At 33.8% G+C, this 16494-nt stretch overlaps 1 protein-coding gene across 9 annotated transcripts in view; it reads right to left on the reverse strand.

The window, feature by feature from the left end:
- The window catches only part of VPS13B (vacuolar protein sorting 13 homolog B), a 737914-nt gene that overhangs the window by 358243 nt on the left and 363177 nt on the right, over positions 1-16494 (reverse strand). For all 9 annotated transcript variants that reach the window (XR_012490690.1, XM_074316465.1, XM_019757646.2 and 6 more), the window contains exon 24: positions 12196-12416. Coding sequence is in view for 8 of the 9 variants with exons in the window: in XM_074316465.1 (XP_074172566.1) it covers positions 12196-12416 (221 nt within the window). In the remaining variant the exon portion in view is untranslated. The remainder of the gene's footprint in view (positions 1-12195; positions 12417-16494) is intronic.

The following is a 16494-nucleotide window of genomic DNA, read 5'->3' on the forward strand; positions in this document are numbered from 1 at the left end:
AAAAAAAGCAAAATTCTCATATTTATAAAAAGTTTCAGCCCCAGGATACATCCAGATGATAAAGCTGGCTTCTTATGTGGGCAGAACAGATGCATAAAAACACTGTTGTCAATCCCTATTTGATATAAAACAGTACTGGGTTACAGTTTTCTCCTGCTTTTTGTGTGATGAAGTCTCAAATCTCAGGTTATGGCTCTTTTTGTTAAAAAAATAATCTAATGGCTAGAGATCCTACAAAAAAAACTCTTAGAAAAATTTTAGTTCAAATTCTTTTGTCCTTCATAATCACGAGTAAGTTCTCTCTAAAAAGAAACAATTTTGTTGCAAATGAAGTTTATAAAAGTGATTATTTTACTTTTTCTTAAACATTAGAATTGACAAATAAGGAAAGCATAAACCAATGCAAACAGGTTCTAAGGGCATAAGGTTTATTTACTTAAGGGACTGATGCTGCTTTATTGTCACTACTTCTGATTTTCTTTAACTGTTACCATTAAATAATTGTATATGAATGTCACCAAGTACATTGTATATTTAACATGCCAACCAAACAGACATAAACTTTAAATGCATTTTTATTTTCAAAGAAGAGAGTTGCTATCCCAGAATTCAGACTCCCCAAATTCAGAGGTTTAAAAAATAAGGCAAAAAAAAATTAAAGGTAAATGTTCAACTATTATTCTTTAAACTGTACTGAAAATTATGCCAATTAAAGCCACAATGAGCTACTCATAGCTATCTATTAAAATGTCTAAAATTAAAAAGCCTTAACCATAATAAAGTACTGGTGAGGAGGTAGAGCAAATGAAACTTTCCTTTACTGTTGATGGGAATGCAAAATTTAGGATATAGTTTGGCAGTTTCTGAAAAGGACAAATACCTACCACATGATCCATCCATTTCACTCGTGTTTCCCCAAGAAAAATAAAAGTCAAGGTCTACATAAACACCTGTATACGAATGTTCATAGAAGTTTTATTTGTAATAGTCCAAAACTGGAAAAAAAATCTCAAATGTTCATCAATAAATGAACAATTTGCAGTATAGCCATACAACAGAATGATACTTAACAATAAAAAGAAATAAACTATAGAGTTCATGAAAAAACATGGATTAATCCAAAATAATTATGCTGCATAAAAGAAGCTGGGCAAAAAAACTGAAAAAAGAGAGCAAGTGAATAGATGGAATACAACTATATGATTCCATTTATACAGAATCCTAGCAAACAAAAAACACTCTGTAATGACAGAATCAGTGGTTGACTGGGATGGGGAGAAGAGTGAAAGAAGGGACTACAAAGGGGAACAAAGAAACTTTTGAGGATGACATGGACTTATGCATTATCTTGATTGTGGGGAGTTTCATGGGTGTACATATACCAACCCTTATCAAATTAGATAATTTAAACATTGCAGTTTATTATATTTAAATATACTCCAATAAGATATTCTTAAAAAGTCACTAAAAATGAGCATAAAAGTAATTAAGTCTCAATAATATCTTAAGTATCAAATACTGACTGAATATAAAAAATGCAATATTTTATTATTTAAAAATTAATTTCACATACATTTTCTCATTTAATCTATGACCAATCAGAAAGGAGACTTAATTGGACTGAAGAGGCTGAAAGAAGCCTCAAGGAGATACATTTCTTAAGGCCAGACAGGATTTGGGTGGGTGCAAAAAGCCATTCCAGTCATAAGAATAGCAAGAGCAAAAGCCAAGTGCAACAAATTATCAAGATATAATGTAGGGGCAATGAAAAGTCCTATTCCTTTGGGGAGGAAGGATTTTTCTACAAGGTGTTAGTACAGAACGTCTGAGAGATGAGTTGTCATAAAGGTAGAGAGGAAGAAGAAAAACCATGGCCACACAATGTCAATGGAAACCAAGGAGGAAGGCAATTTCAATAAGCAACTACTGATCTGCATGGGAGCCTTGACCTGCTCCGTTTCTGATCTGGTCCGGTTCACCTCTCCTTAGGCAACCTGATGGTCCCCTGCTCCAGAAAGGTCACCATATTGATGCTGAACTTAGCGCGGACACCAGATCGGCATAAGATGAGGATAAAAGGGATCACATATATGGTGATGGAAGGAGAACTGACTCTGGGTGGTGAACACACAATGGGATTTATAGATGATGTAATACAGAATTGTACACCTGAGATCTATGTAACTTTACTAACAATTGTCACCCCAATAAACTTTAATTTAAAAATTAAAAAAATAAGCAATTACTGATCTGTTTGAACAGTGTAAACAGCTCTAAGTGAATACGAGTTTAGAAAGGCTATTTGATTTGGCATGCAGGTTGTTACTAACCATTAAAACTCGGTTTCAAAAGAAAAAGGTTTTGCCAAATAAAAAAAAGAAAAACTTTTCATATGGAGCATTACACTTACCCATTATACTTATCCTTATCTAATTTAGTTTAAAAGATAAACATGAAAATCAGGGACTCAGAGAAATTAAAAATGAGTGAGTGGTACAAGAATAGAAACCCAGTTTTGTCTGAACTCAATGCCTATGTTCTTAGACAGTAATGCCAAATTCCATTGCCTTGGTGAGAACTAAACATAGCTTTCAGCAATAAACTTATGAATAAATGTATAGGAAAAGAGCACAAAACCTATTCTTTCTCTAGTTTCACATACTTAAAACCCCCAAATGCAAAGATAGTTTTGTTCTTGGGAATGCCTTATAGGAAGACAAAATACATCAATTTATTGGCTGAGGAAAAAGTTTGAAATTGTATCATATTAAAGAGAGGATGCTATAGGCTCATTTAATTTTGGATATATACAATGGGATGAACACAATTTTTAATGTCTGAGAGACTAGTGTCTAAACACATTGAAGGGAATTAGGTAACTTTGGTAAAACAAATGAAGGAAGAGTTGGTGGAAATCATTTCTAGGGGGGGAAAAAAAACTTTTGACTATTCAACCAGATTAAGTATTTATAGTGTCTAAGACCCTTGAATGGAATGCGTTCTAAGAAATGATATAGTAGTTTAGGTCTTCATAGCTGATACAGAGACCTGAAACAATGTCTTATATGACAATGAATTTTCTCTGTGCCAGCCCTACTTATAGAACTGGCATTATGTTTTAAACTATATAAACTAGCTGAGGCCTCTATATCTGAGCAATAATGAACCAAATTAATGTACAAGGGTCAACACTTATGATAGCACTCTAATGGATAAACCAAAGAATGTTGCACATTTAAGTAGGAATTATTTCCCTAAAATTGAATCAAGAAGCTTATAGACAGACTATAATCAAAAGTACACAAAGCTTCTGATAATACATGCAACGCTATTGTTGGGTATTTACATTGTTCTGGGGGAAAGACTCACAGCTTTTATCAGATTCTCAAAGAAGTCCATGGCACACACACACACACACAAAAGACAAATACTGTCCTTCACAAAAACACAAAAAACAAAAACAGATGGGTTATGAAGCAACCACTCACGAGAAAGAGGTTTAGTTTGAGTCAAAAATCTTAAAATAAAAAATAAGAACAGTACAAGAAACTATAGGATCCTATATGCATGTGAATGTTTGTATTTTAGGGGCCCACGGTATTCTTTTTATAAGGTAGGACACCCAGAAAATAAGAAGAGACACATACATATGATTTCACTAAGAAAGATGAAACATTTTTGGCAAAAGATGTCATGAACTTTAAAGGGAAATAACTGCAGTACAGATATAGAGTTTGTATTTATAGAGCATGAGGGAAGCTTTTCAAATTGCTAAGAAATTTAACAGAAAACTGGGTAAATGATATGAATTATCAATTCATAAAACAGCAAATTCACTGGCCAATAAACATTCAAAAACTGCTTAACCTTATTAGTAATCAGGACAATACAAATTAATGTAAACAATATGAACTGTCAAGTCACAGAAAAGCAAACTGAATGGCCAATAAACATTTGAAGATGCTCAAACATCTGGTTTCATTTCCCTTCAGCATGAAGGACTTCCTTTAGGGTTTCTTGTAGTGCAGTTCTGCTGGTGATAGATTCTTTTATGTGAAAATATCTTGATTTAGTCTTCATTCATAAAAGTTGTATTTTTAATTTAGAATTCTGCATTAAAGGCTTTAAAATTTTTTCACAATTTAAAAATATTGCTCTTCTGACTGCCATAGTTTCTTATGAGAAGTAAGCTAAAAATCAAATCTTGGTTCTCTTGTATGCAATGCGTCATTTTTCTCATGATACTTTCAAGATTTGCTCTTTAATCTGTGGCTTTCAACAGTTGGATTATGTGCACAGGCATGGCCTTCTTTGTGTGTTTATCTTATTCATCTTTGTTTCCCTTATTTCTGGCTCATATATAGTACTCAATAGCTATTCGCTGAATTCACATTGGGGGTAGGGGTGGTGGGAATCAAATCATCCTTTGTAATTTTGACAGAATCCAGAGGGGAGTCTGGAAACATATGCTAAAGCGACCAGTCATGTTAAAGAGGTTTATTTAGAGTCTCATGTCTTATCATTAAAATTTCAGTTAATCTGGCACACAAGGATACAAAAGTGTTTAACTTCTTACCACATATTTGAGTACACTTGATTCTTCAAAATGCTATATTGTTTTGTGGCTTTCTATTCTTTCAGGAATACTGCTACATTCTACCAGGGATCTTCTGACCAATTTATGAAGAGGGTGTCACATTTTATATCAGAATCAATCTAAACTAACAAAACGGTATTCACATAGCATTTCAGAGTTTACAAAGTATTTTCATAAATATCTCACTTAAACTTCCTAACAACGTTGTGATCAACTTTGGTTACAGCAGCTGGTAACAATTCACTAAAAGCTGATTTATCAGGACTTAGCAAAATTATATGATAAAGTGGAATTAAGTGAATAGAAAGAATCATTACATTTTGAGTGAAAAGGGATTCTCAGGGCATGAGGTTCATTCAGCCTTAGTTTAATTCTCAAAAAAGGGGTCCTTAGCATTTAGGGAGCAGCCACAAGGAGACCCGGGGAGCCAGATGATGGGAGGAAGGGACAAAATGAGGGAGCAGACATAAGAAGAAAATACCAGGCCTAACATAAGCTTGCTTTATGTGATAACTTTGCTTAGAACTGGTATATATTTAAACAACAAGAAAAACTGAGCTTAGTTTCAAACAAGGTGGATATGTAAAGGAGATATCGCAAAGCTCTAGTTTTCAACCACAGTATCACATTTAATACGATTCCACACAAATTACACTACTGAGTATCTCAAAGTAAAAGAAAAAATTTTTAAAGATTAATTTGAGATTATCATGCTAAGCAAAATAAGTGAGACAGAAAAAAAGCATAATTTCACTCATATGTGGGATATAAAACTGAAAGCAACAAAGGAACAAGACAAACAAACAATGATAGATATAGACAACAGTTTAGTGATTACCAAAGGGTAAGGGGTGAGGGGGGTGGTAGAAGAGGGTAAAAAGCGTCAAATATATGGTAATGGAAGGAGAACTGACTCTGGGTGGTGAGCACACAATGTGACATATAGATGATATATTATAGAAATGTACACTTCAAACCTATATAATTTTATTAACCAATGTCACCTCAATAAATTCAATAATAATTCTTAAAAAATAGTGGCATTCCCAGGCTAAAACAATAATGGTAACAGAATTTTATTTTCAGCTGGATGGCTACAGATAACCAGAAAATGTGAAGTAGGACAATCCTCCCAATGTTATCACAATCTTTCAAAGTCTCTAAAACGTAAGATCTCTGGGAGACAACTTCAAGTAGCAGTTAGCTGTCAATCATACAGGGATTGACCTTCTACTAAATATAATAAGTTTTTGTTTCTATTATCTCCAAAAATTTCTTCATATCTCTTTGTAATCCATCCTTCCTATTACTTCCTCCTCCCTCCCTGTCCCTGCCCCGCCTCCAGACACTGAACCAGGTTTTCTGACACAATGCAGTAGTTTGCATATTCTAACATTTTACAAAAATGCAATTATACCATAAATACTCTTTTTCAGTCTGGCTTCCCTCCTTTAGCATAATGATTGCAATTTTCATCCATGTTACATTTTATCAATAATTCTGTCTTTTGGCTAAGCAATATTGCATTATATAGATAGGCCATAGTTTGTTTATTCACCTACTGATGAACATTTGGGTTGTGTTCAGTTTTTGGCTACACAATCAAGCTGCCAAATATATTCGTATACACATCTGTGTGGACATATATTTTTGTTTCTCTGAGAAAATATTAGGAAAGAATGGCTGGGTCATATGGTAGGTGAGTGTTGTTTTTTTTCAGGAATTTCCAAGTTTCTTCCAAAATTGTTCTAATTTTTACATTCCTCCCAGCAGTATTCAAAGCATTCCAGTAGGTTCACAACTCAATCTTTTTATTTTAGGCAATCTAACAGGTGTGTGTGGTATATCTTCACGTTTTTTGTTTTTCCCTGATGATTAACAACATTGAGCATCCTTTCATGTGCTTACGGACCAGGCATGTATCTTATGTAGTTTATGTTCAAATCTCTTCCCCATTCTTTGTCTGCATGTTATTTTATTTACTGTTCTTTGCCCTCAAGTTAACGAGTAGAAAGGATTCTTTCAATATTCTGGACAACAGTTTCATAAATGTGTTACAAATACTTTTTCCAAGTGTCTGCTCTCTGCTATCTTAATGTGTCTTTCAAAGAGAAAATATTAAACCTGATTATGCCAAACATCTCTGAGTCTTCCAATCTATGAACACGTATATCTCCCGAGGCAGGTGTTCTTTAAGTTCTCTCAGCAGTTCTTCGTGGTTTTCAGGATAGAGATCTTAGACACCATTTGTTTTATTCATTTGTTTATGTTTCTTGTCACCAATGTAAATACAACTGATTTCACTCAAATTTTCAATTGTTTGCTGGTAGTACATAAAAATACAATTCTTTTTTGTATAATAATCTTCTCTCCTGCAACACTAATACATTTATTAGTTCTAGTAATAATTTCTTAGCTTCCTTTGGAATTATCTATGAAATATTTTATATGCAAATAGCAACAGTTTTACTTCTTATCTTTATGCCTTTTATTTCTTTTGCTTGGTTGATAGCAATGGCTGGGACATCCAATATGATACAAATAGGTGGTGAAAGCAGTCATTCTGGGTTTTTTCCTGATCTCAGTGGGAAACAATACAGTATTTTACCATAAAGTATGATATATGCTCTCTCATATATGTCCTTTATCAGTTTGAAAAAGTTCTCTAATACTTGTAATATGTTTAGAGTTTTTATCATGAATGGGTGTTAAATTTTGTCAAGTGATTTCCTGGGTCTATTGAGATTATCATATGATTTTTCTTCATTGTTTTATTAAAATGGTGAAGTACACTGAGTGACTTTTGAATACTGAACCAAAATTTCATTTCTAAAATGAATTCTACTAGGTCATTATGTATTATCTTTTTTTAATATATTATTGATTTGCTAATATTTGGTTAAAAATGTTTACATCTATTTTCATGTGAGATATTGATTTCTAATTCCTTCTTTTGTAACATCTTTTTCAGGATTTGATAATAAGGTTATTCTGGCTTCACAAAACAAGTTGGGCAAGGAATCCTTCATTCTCTTTGGAAAAAATTCTGTTAAACATTTCTATTATTTTTTTCCTTGATTATTTGATAGAATTCACCCACCTGGGCCTGAAGCTTCTTATGGGAAAATTTTTGTTATCACATTCTGTTTGTTTAAAGGGTATATAGGGGTATTCAGATTTTCTGTTTTTTCTTGTATCATTTTGTACAGTTCTTTTAAAATAAAAATTATTTCATTTAAATTGTTGCATTTTTTAGCATAGAGTAGTTCATTAGTCTTTTATTTTACTTTTAATGGCTATAGGCTCCGTGGTAATAAACTCCCCCTTCATTTCTGATACTGGTGATCTGAATTCCCTCTTTTTTTACTGTTCCAGTCATCTCTGCTCTTATCTTGAATATTTTCTTCCTTTTAATTATTTTGGGTTTACCTTCTTCTTTTCTTAGTTTCCTAAAGTGGAACCTTAAGTGGATGACTTAAGATCTTTCTTCCTTTGTAACACAAGTATTTAAAGTCATGTTTCACTCAAAACATTCCTTTAGCTGTATCCACTTTTTTTATTGTCATTCAACCAAAATGTTTTCTTATTTCCAAGTGATTTTGTCTTTGATTCATAGTTTTGAAGCATGTAGTTTAATGTCCCAATAATTTATTATTGATTTCTAGTATAAGTTGATGGTACTTAGATAATATACCGTATTAAATTTGATCTTCTTAAACATAATGAAACCATGTACACCTTAAAAAATGTGCATTCCACAGTTGTTGGAGATAGTGTTTTGCAGACATCAATTAGATCAAGGCAAGTTCATAGTATTTTTCATATTTTCTATATTTCCAATTATTTATTTTTATATAGTTGTTTTGTCAATTGTTGAGAAAGGTGTTACAAAAATTTCCTACTAAAACTGTGGTATTATCTATTTTTTTCATGTCTTCTATATCTCCAATCATTTTTCATGTAATTGTTTTAAAATGCCTGAATGGCATAAAAATTTCCTCCTATGATTAAACAGAATCATCTATTTTTTTCCTTTAATTATGTCCCTTTCTGTTTCATGACCTTTTTGTCTCTAATAATACTTTTTTTTATGTCTACTTTATTTGACATAGAATAAGCACGTCAAGTCTTCTCATGCTCTTTGTATGGTATATTTTTTCCTATGCATTTATTTATATTGTTTCTTTAAATTTCAAGTGTTTCTCTTTTAGGCAATATATAGCAGAGTCTTGCTTTTTGCTCCACTATATAAATTTTTGTCTTTTAATAGGAGTAGCTGGGCCAGGAATCAGCAAACTTTTTCTGTAAAGGGGGTATAGTAAAAATTACAGGCTGTGTAAGCCATGTTTTTCTCTCTTGCTGCCACTTATTTCTGCAGCTATACCATGACAGCTACCTTAGACAATTTGAAAAATATAGGTTTCCCCAAATTTGGCCTGTGGGCTTTCATTTGCTGACTCCTGCTGTAAACAATCCTAATTAAGATTATTAACATTTAATGTGTTCATTGATAAGGTTGGTTCAGCCACTATCATTTTATTTTATGTTTTTGTTTCTACCTCTGGTTTTTGTAACTGTTACCATTTCTTCACTTCTTTAGATTATTTGAATGTTTTTTAGTATTTCATTTTAATTAATCTATTGGCTTTGGGCTATATGTTTGTATTTCTACATATTTTTAGTTAATTCTAGGAGATTATAATATATAAAAATTTTCACCGTCCAGTCAGAGTTTATATTGTACCACTTCACATGAAATTTATAGTTCTGTCAACCACATAGGTCCTGTGGCTCATCTCCCACTAACCTTAATGATCTGGTTGTCTTCTATATTATATCTATAAATACTGAAAGCCCCAGTAGACATTACAGCATTTGGATTCCACAGTCATAAATTTTTAAAACAATTTTTAAAATATTTACTAAGCTATTATTTCCGATGGTTGTCCATTCTTTCTGAAAATCCAAGTTTTTATCTGGTATCATTCTCCTTTACCTTGAAGAACTTCCTTTAGCGTTTCTTGTAGAGTTGAGCTGCTAGTAACAAATTACCTAAATCTACAGTGTCTTTATTTAATTTTGGTCTCTGTGGCATATCTTTACTGGCTTGACAGTTTTCTTCTATTAGCACTTTCAGGATTTTGTTTCAATGTCTTCTGTCTTCTATAGTTTTTCATGAGAAATCTGTATTAATTCAAATTATTGTAAACCTATACATGTCTTCTTGTAGCTCCTCCCAAAATTTCTAAAAAAAAAACACTTATCTTTGGTTTTCAATATTTTAATCACAATGAGTTACAGCATGTTTTCTTTGACTCTACCCTCAAAAATAAACATGCTTAGAATTGGGTGAATTTGAAGAAATTGTAGAAGCCAAATTCTGTAAATTTGGGAAATTTTCTGCAATTCTTTCCTTTTATTCCCCCCTACCCCAATCTTTCTCTTTACTTTCTCGAACTCAATTACACATATAAAACATTTTCTCCTACAGCCACTGAGGCTCTGATCATTTTTTAAATATCATTTTCTCTCTGTTTTTCAAATTCAGTAATTTTTATGCTTCATGTTCAAGTTCAGTGATTCTGCTGTCATATGCAGGCCACTTCTAAACCCATGTGGTATGGTTTTTCCTTTCTTTCAGGTATTGTGTTTTTAATTCTGAAATTCCATTGGATTCTTTTTATATTTTCTGTTTCTCCATTGAGACTTCTTAACTTTTTTCATTCCATGTGCTTTCCCTTACACCTCAAGAAAAAATGATAATAGCTGCTTTAAAGTTATTTTTGCAAATCAATTATTTTAAAACTAATTGGGAACATTCATTTATGTTGTTAGTTTTTCCTTTTTTCCCCCAGAATACATAGAAATAGTAAGTGGGATGAATGGAGAGATGTAGACTTCTGCCTCCATGCTAGAACTGGATCTCTTATGATTGCCTTTTTAACAACTTCCACGATAAAGTATCTATAGGAGGTGAATCTGTCTCTGTACAATCTGTTTGCTAGAGCTGCCATCCAAAAGTATGATAAATTTGTTGGCTTAAAATAACAGAAAGTTATTGTTTCCTTGTTCTGGAGGTTAGAGTCCCTAATCAATATCAACAGGCCATCTTCCCTCTGAGATGCTGAGTAGAATCCTTCATTTCCTCTCTTCCTTGCTTCTGGTGGTAACTAGCAATCCTTGTGTTCTTTGGCTTGCAGCTCAATCAATTCGAACTGTGCCTCCATCTTCACATGGCTCTCTCCCCATGTGTTTTCACACTGATTTCCTGTGTGAAATTTCCCCTTTTTATAATCACAATGGATCAGGGCATACCCTAATGACCTCATTTTAACTTGATTAACTCTACCTGTTACCAGAAAAGGTCACATACTGAAACACTGGGGGTTAGGAATTCACCATCTTTTAGGGAGTATAAAATTCAACCCATAACACTTTCCCTGCCTCTTGGAAATGTTTTTCAGTAATCATCAGCAATAGCATTCAGAGAATAATCTATGAAAGGGACATTTCATAATTATTCTCTTCTATACCACTGTGGGTCATAACAGAATGGCAAATGGCCCTTAAACTGTAATATTTATATTGTATGACTTATAAAAAATATGACTTGTAATAGAGGACAAGCCTCCAGTTCTTATAATAGTGTTTAATTTAGCTGCCTTGTCATAACTGTAATTATATACATTTTTATAATAAGGCCATCACCAACATCTAGCAGGCCTAATCTTTTCAAGATACACAAATATTAACATACATAAATTAAAGCAAATTGTATAATATACAGTAGGGGAGAGAGGTAGGGAGAACAGGAGAAATAAGGAGGATGGTATCTGTAAGGAGGCTCTATAAAATATAGCCATATTTGCACCCACTTTAAAAAACACTTTTATAACTGGCTTATAACCACTAATGTTGGGATAAATATACGGTAGATTTATCAATATTGATCTGTAAGATCCAATAATACTCTAAAAAGTATTCTTTTAAAAATAAAATATAAAATAGTATTCAACAATAATAAGGTAGGTAGAAAATATACTACAGTCTGCTTGAGGTTGAAGAAATCAGTATTAAATTGTATGCAGTTAATAATTTGTACAAACCTAGGTGATCCCAATTAATATTAAATCATAAAACTCTAGAATACATCATGTTTGGCCTACACCAAATAAAATGTTATGGGATGAACAAAATGCCTTTTTACAATAGTAAACAGTACTTTTAAAGAAAAATTAAATGTTGAGCAACAGAAGTTCTGAGTGATAATCTGACTGAAAATTACATTTGATCACCTCAACAGACTCTTCCAATCTGATGCGAAAGGAGTTCATCAGTGTTTATAAACATTACATCTGCAATTGATTTCACTCCATCAGCCAAAGATGCATTTATGTTGCCACCATTACATAAATTAGTTTAAATTACAAAACTTGGAAAGCCTCAAAGCAATTCTTAATCTAACCATTCTGATCCTGACCATCTTGTTAAAAATAATTTAGGACACTTAATAGAAGAGAAATCCCGCAACAAAATGGATAACAATTGTTCTTAAATCACATTATATAAATTTCCTTAATTAAATCAAATGTACCAACCTGGGGGTTCGAGCATTTTATCTCAAGTGACTCTAGGTCAACATGGAGACAGACAACAAATGAATGTCTTGTATCAGGTCCTGCAGCAAGTAGTTTTTGAGATGTAACAGCTAGAGTAGAGGTACAACCCATAGGTTCCACTAGGCAAAGTGTCACTTGTTTTCCAAAAAGGCTATATACACTGAAATGATGTAAGCTGATTGTCCAAGGAAAAGCATCACCTGTTAAAGGGGACAAAAGAGGGTAGGGAAGCACACATACAAACATGTAGTTAATTGTCACTTGATAGTAAGCTATTGTCTAAATTTGAAATATAAAATTTGTAATAATGCATCATTAAAAGTGAATATAGTATCACAGGACTAACATGCTAAACAGTATGCATCCTACATAAAAGTTACCTTTTTAATGGTATTTTTATATGTATAATAACATACTACTACACCAAAAAATTATGTACATTATAAAAACATACAGAAATAAAAATGAAGGAAATGAGGTAAAAACATAAATAGAAGCTCAAACTTCTTCCCTTACTCTAGAGGGTTGTACTGTGCACCTGCTGGGGATGTGTGGACTATGCCTTAGAGACCACAGGGAACGTATTAAATAAAGAAAATACAATAATCTTTGCATGAATGAAAGAGGAAAAGAACAAACAATCTGCAATGGTCTGATGGACCACCTACACCAGAATCATGCCAGTACTTATTTGAAATACAGAATCCTGGTTTCTACTTCAGACCTACTTAAACAGAATCACTGGTGGTAAGACCCAAGATACAGTTCAGTACCTTCCCTTGGTGATTCTCATATACGTATAATATGTTATTTTTAAATAAAATATATGTGAAAAAAATATAAGCATTCATAAAGTTCAGGATTAAGAGCAAAATTTCTTTTCTTCTTTTACACTATTTTCTTTTATTAACTTATCAGAAATTAATTCATTAATATAAATTTATGAGCTAAAACCATCTATTTTTTTGTGGCTATAGAAAAAGTACTTTGTGAAATAATTTTTAAAAGTGTACTCACGATCCTTTCCATTGATGTGCAAACAGCAACCAAGGCTCAACTACAACAGGAGGGCACACAACCTATACAATGGACACACCTGGAATACCTGGCTGAGTGACCAGGGAGACTGCACCACTGGGCCCCACAGCAAACCTACTACATAAGGCCACTCTACTAAGACGGGGTGACATAGCAGCCCTACCTAATACAAAGAAACAAACACAGGGAGGCAGCCAAAAATGCACCGATAAAGAAGTACAGAGCAAAGCTCCAGAAAAAGAACTAAACAAAATGGAGAAACCAATCTACTAGATGCAGAGTTCAAAACACTGATTATAAGGATGCTCAATGATCTCAGGGAGAACTTCAACAAAGAGATAGGAAACATAAAAAAGAACAGTCAGAAATGGGGAATACAGTAACTGAAATGAAGAATACATTAGGGGGAATCAAAAGTAGATTAGATGAGGGCCGGCCCGGTGGCTCAGGTGGTTAGAACTCCATGCTCCTAACTCCAAAGGCTGCCGGTTCAATTCCCACATGGGCCAGCTGGCTCTCAACCACAAGGTTGCAAGTTCAATTCCTCGAGTCCCGCAAGGGATAGTGGGCTCTGCCCCTTGCAACTAAAATTGAACATGGCATCTTGAGTTGAGCTGCCTCCCGGATGGCTCAGTTGGTTGGAGTGTGGGCTCTCAACCACAAGGTTGCCAGTTCAATTCCTCGAGTCCCGCAAGGGATGGTGGGCAGCAACCCCTGCAACTAAATTGAACACGGCACCTTGAGCTGAGCTGCCGCTGAGCTCCCGGATGGCTCAGTTGGCTGGAGCGCATCCTCTCAACCACAAGGTTGCCAGTTTCGACTCCCTCAAGGGATGGTGGGCTGTGCCCCCTCCAACTAGAAAAATGGCAACTGGACCTGGAGCTGAGCTGCGCCCTCCACAACTAAGACTGAAAGGACAACAACTTGAAGCTGAACGGCACCCTCCACAACTAAGATTGAAAGGACAACAACTTGACTTGGAAAAAAGTCCTGGAAGTACACACTGTTCCCCAATCAAGAACTGTACCACTTCCCCAATTAAAAAAAAAAAGATTAGATGGACCAATAATAGAATCAGCAATTTGGAAATAGCAGAAAACACTCAATCAGCACATCAAAAAGAAAAAAATATTCCCCCAAAATGAGGATAGCTTAAGGGGTGTCTGGGACAACATCAAGCATAACGACATTTGCATCACAGGGGTACCAGAAGGAGACGAGAGAGAGCAAAGAACTGAAAGAAAACCTATTTGAAGAAGTAACAATGAGAAACTTCCATAACCTGGCAAAAGAAATAGACATACAAGTCCAGAAAATGCAGAGAGTCCAAAACAAGAGAAATCCAAAGAGGCCCACACCAAGACACATCATAATTAATATGCTAAAGGTTAAAGACAGAGAATCTTAAAAGTAACAAGAGAAAAGCAGTTACCTACAAGGGAGCTCTCATACGACTGTCAGCTGATTTCTCAACAGAAACTCTGCAGGCCAGAAGGGATTGCCACAAAATATTCAAAGTGATGAAAAGCAAGCAAGACTAGTCTACCCAGCAAGACTATCATTTAAAATTGCAGGACAGATACAGAGCTTCCCAGACAAGGAAAAGTTAAAGGTGTTCATCACCACCAAACCAGTATTACAAGATATGTTAAAGGGGCTTCTTAGAGGAGGAGAAGGAAGAGGAGAAGAAAAAGATTAAAAATATGACAAATAAAATGGCAATAACCTATAATAAAAATTACTTTAAATGTAACTAGATTAAATGCTCCAATTAAAAGTCATAGGGTAGCTGACAGGATTAGAAAACAAAAACCTTAGGTATGCTGGTTATAAGAGACTCACTTCAGATCAAAAGACACTTGGCAAGCTGAAAGTAAAGGAATGGAAAAGATATTTCACGGAAATGGAAACGAAAAAGCAAAGCTGGCTAACAAGACTTAAACAAGACAAAACAATTGAAAACAAAGGCTGTAACAAGAGACAAAGAAGGATCCAGTAATTCCACTTCTGCGTATTCATCCGAAGAAACCCAAAGTGCTACTTTGAAGGGACATGTGCATCCATGTGTTCACTGTAGCATTATTTACAATGGCAAAGATGTTGAGGCAGCCTGGGTGTCCACTGATGAATAAATGGATAAAAAAGAGGTGGTACACATATACAATAGAATATTACTCACCCATTAAAAAGAATGAAATCTTGCCACCTGCAACAGCATGGATGGACCTAAGGTAATTGTGCTGAGTGGAGTAAGTTAAAGAAAAGCAAACATTTTTTTTTTTTTTTTTAAGAAAAGCAAATTTGATTTCACTTATATGTGGAGTCTAGAGATCAAAATAAATGAGCAATCAAAACAGAAACACGCTCATTGATACAAAGATCATTTTGATGGTTGCCAGATGGGGTCAGGTTGGGGAGATGGGTGAAGAGAGGAGGGTATTAAGAGGTACAAATTGGTAATTACAAAATACTCATGGAGATGTAAAGTATAGCACAGCGAATATAGTCAATAATATTGTAATAACTATGTATGGTGTCAGATGGGTACTAGATTTATCGGGATGACCACTTTGTAAGATATATAAATGTCTAATCACTATGTTGTACACCTGAAACTAACATTATATTGTATGGCGATTGTAATTGAAACAAAAATTATTTTAAAAATTAGAAAGTGTACTCAGATTAGAATGTTTATAAATATTTATTAATGGGATTCCAATTTGATGGAAAATATGTTCCTATAACTTGTATTTTTGACTTTATAATTCTACTACTATTGTCAGTATGAACTAGACAGTGTAGACTTCTTAAGTAGCTCAATTATTTTAAAACAAAAGAAAATATTTATTCACTTTCTAATTAGAGACGTACTCACACCTCATTAAAGACAATTTAGAAAATATATGTAGGAGAAAAATAAAAATCAGTCATAATCCACTTTCCACCCAGTCACTCCCAATAATAAGCACTATTAGCATTGTTCTATTTCCTGGAAGTCTTTTTTCCTTTATAGTGTTAAACATGCTCACATTGAATCAGAACTAGGATCACATGGTACTTTTAGTATCACCTCATTTTTCAGTGAGGAAAAGAAAAAGTAAATTACTAATGGATCATACCATAAATACATATATTAGAGAAATCTAAATATGCATTTGAATCATGAATGGTGATACTCAGTGGATTCCACAAGGTAGATTCTCCTAAGTTTGAACTTCAAAATGTCTTGACCAAATA

Source organism: Rhinolophus sinicus, linkage group LG12 (assembly GCF_036562045.2).
Source record: "Rhinolophus sinicus isolate RSC01 linkage group LG12, ASM3656204v1, whole genome shotgun sequence".
Lineage (NCBI taxonomy): Eukaryota > Metazoa > Chordata > Mammalia > Chiroptera > Rhinolophidae > Rhinolophus > Rhinolophus sinicus.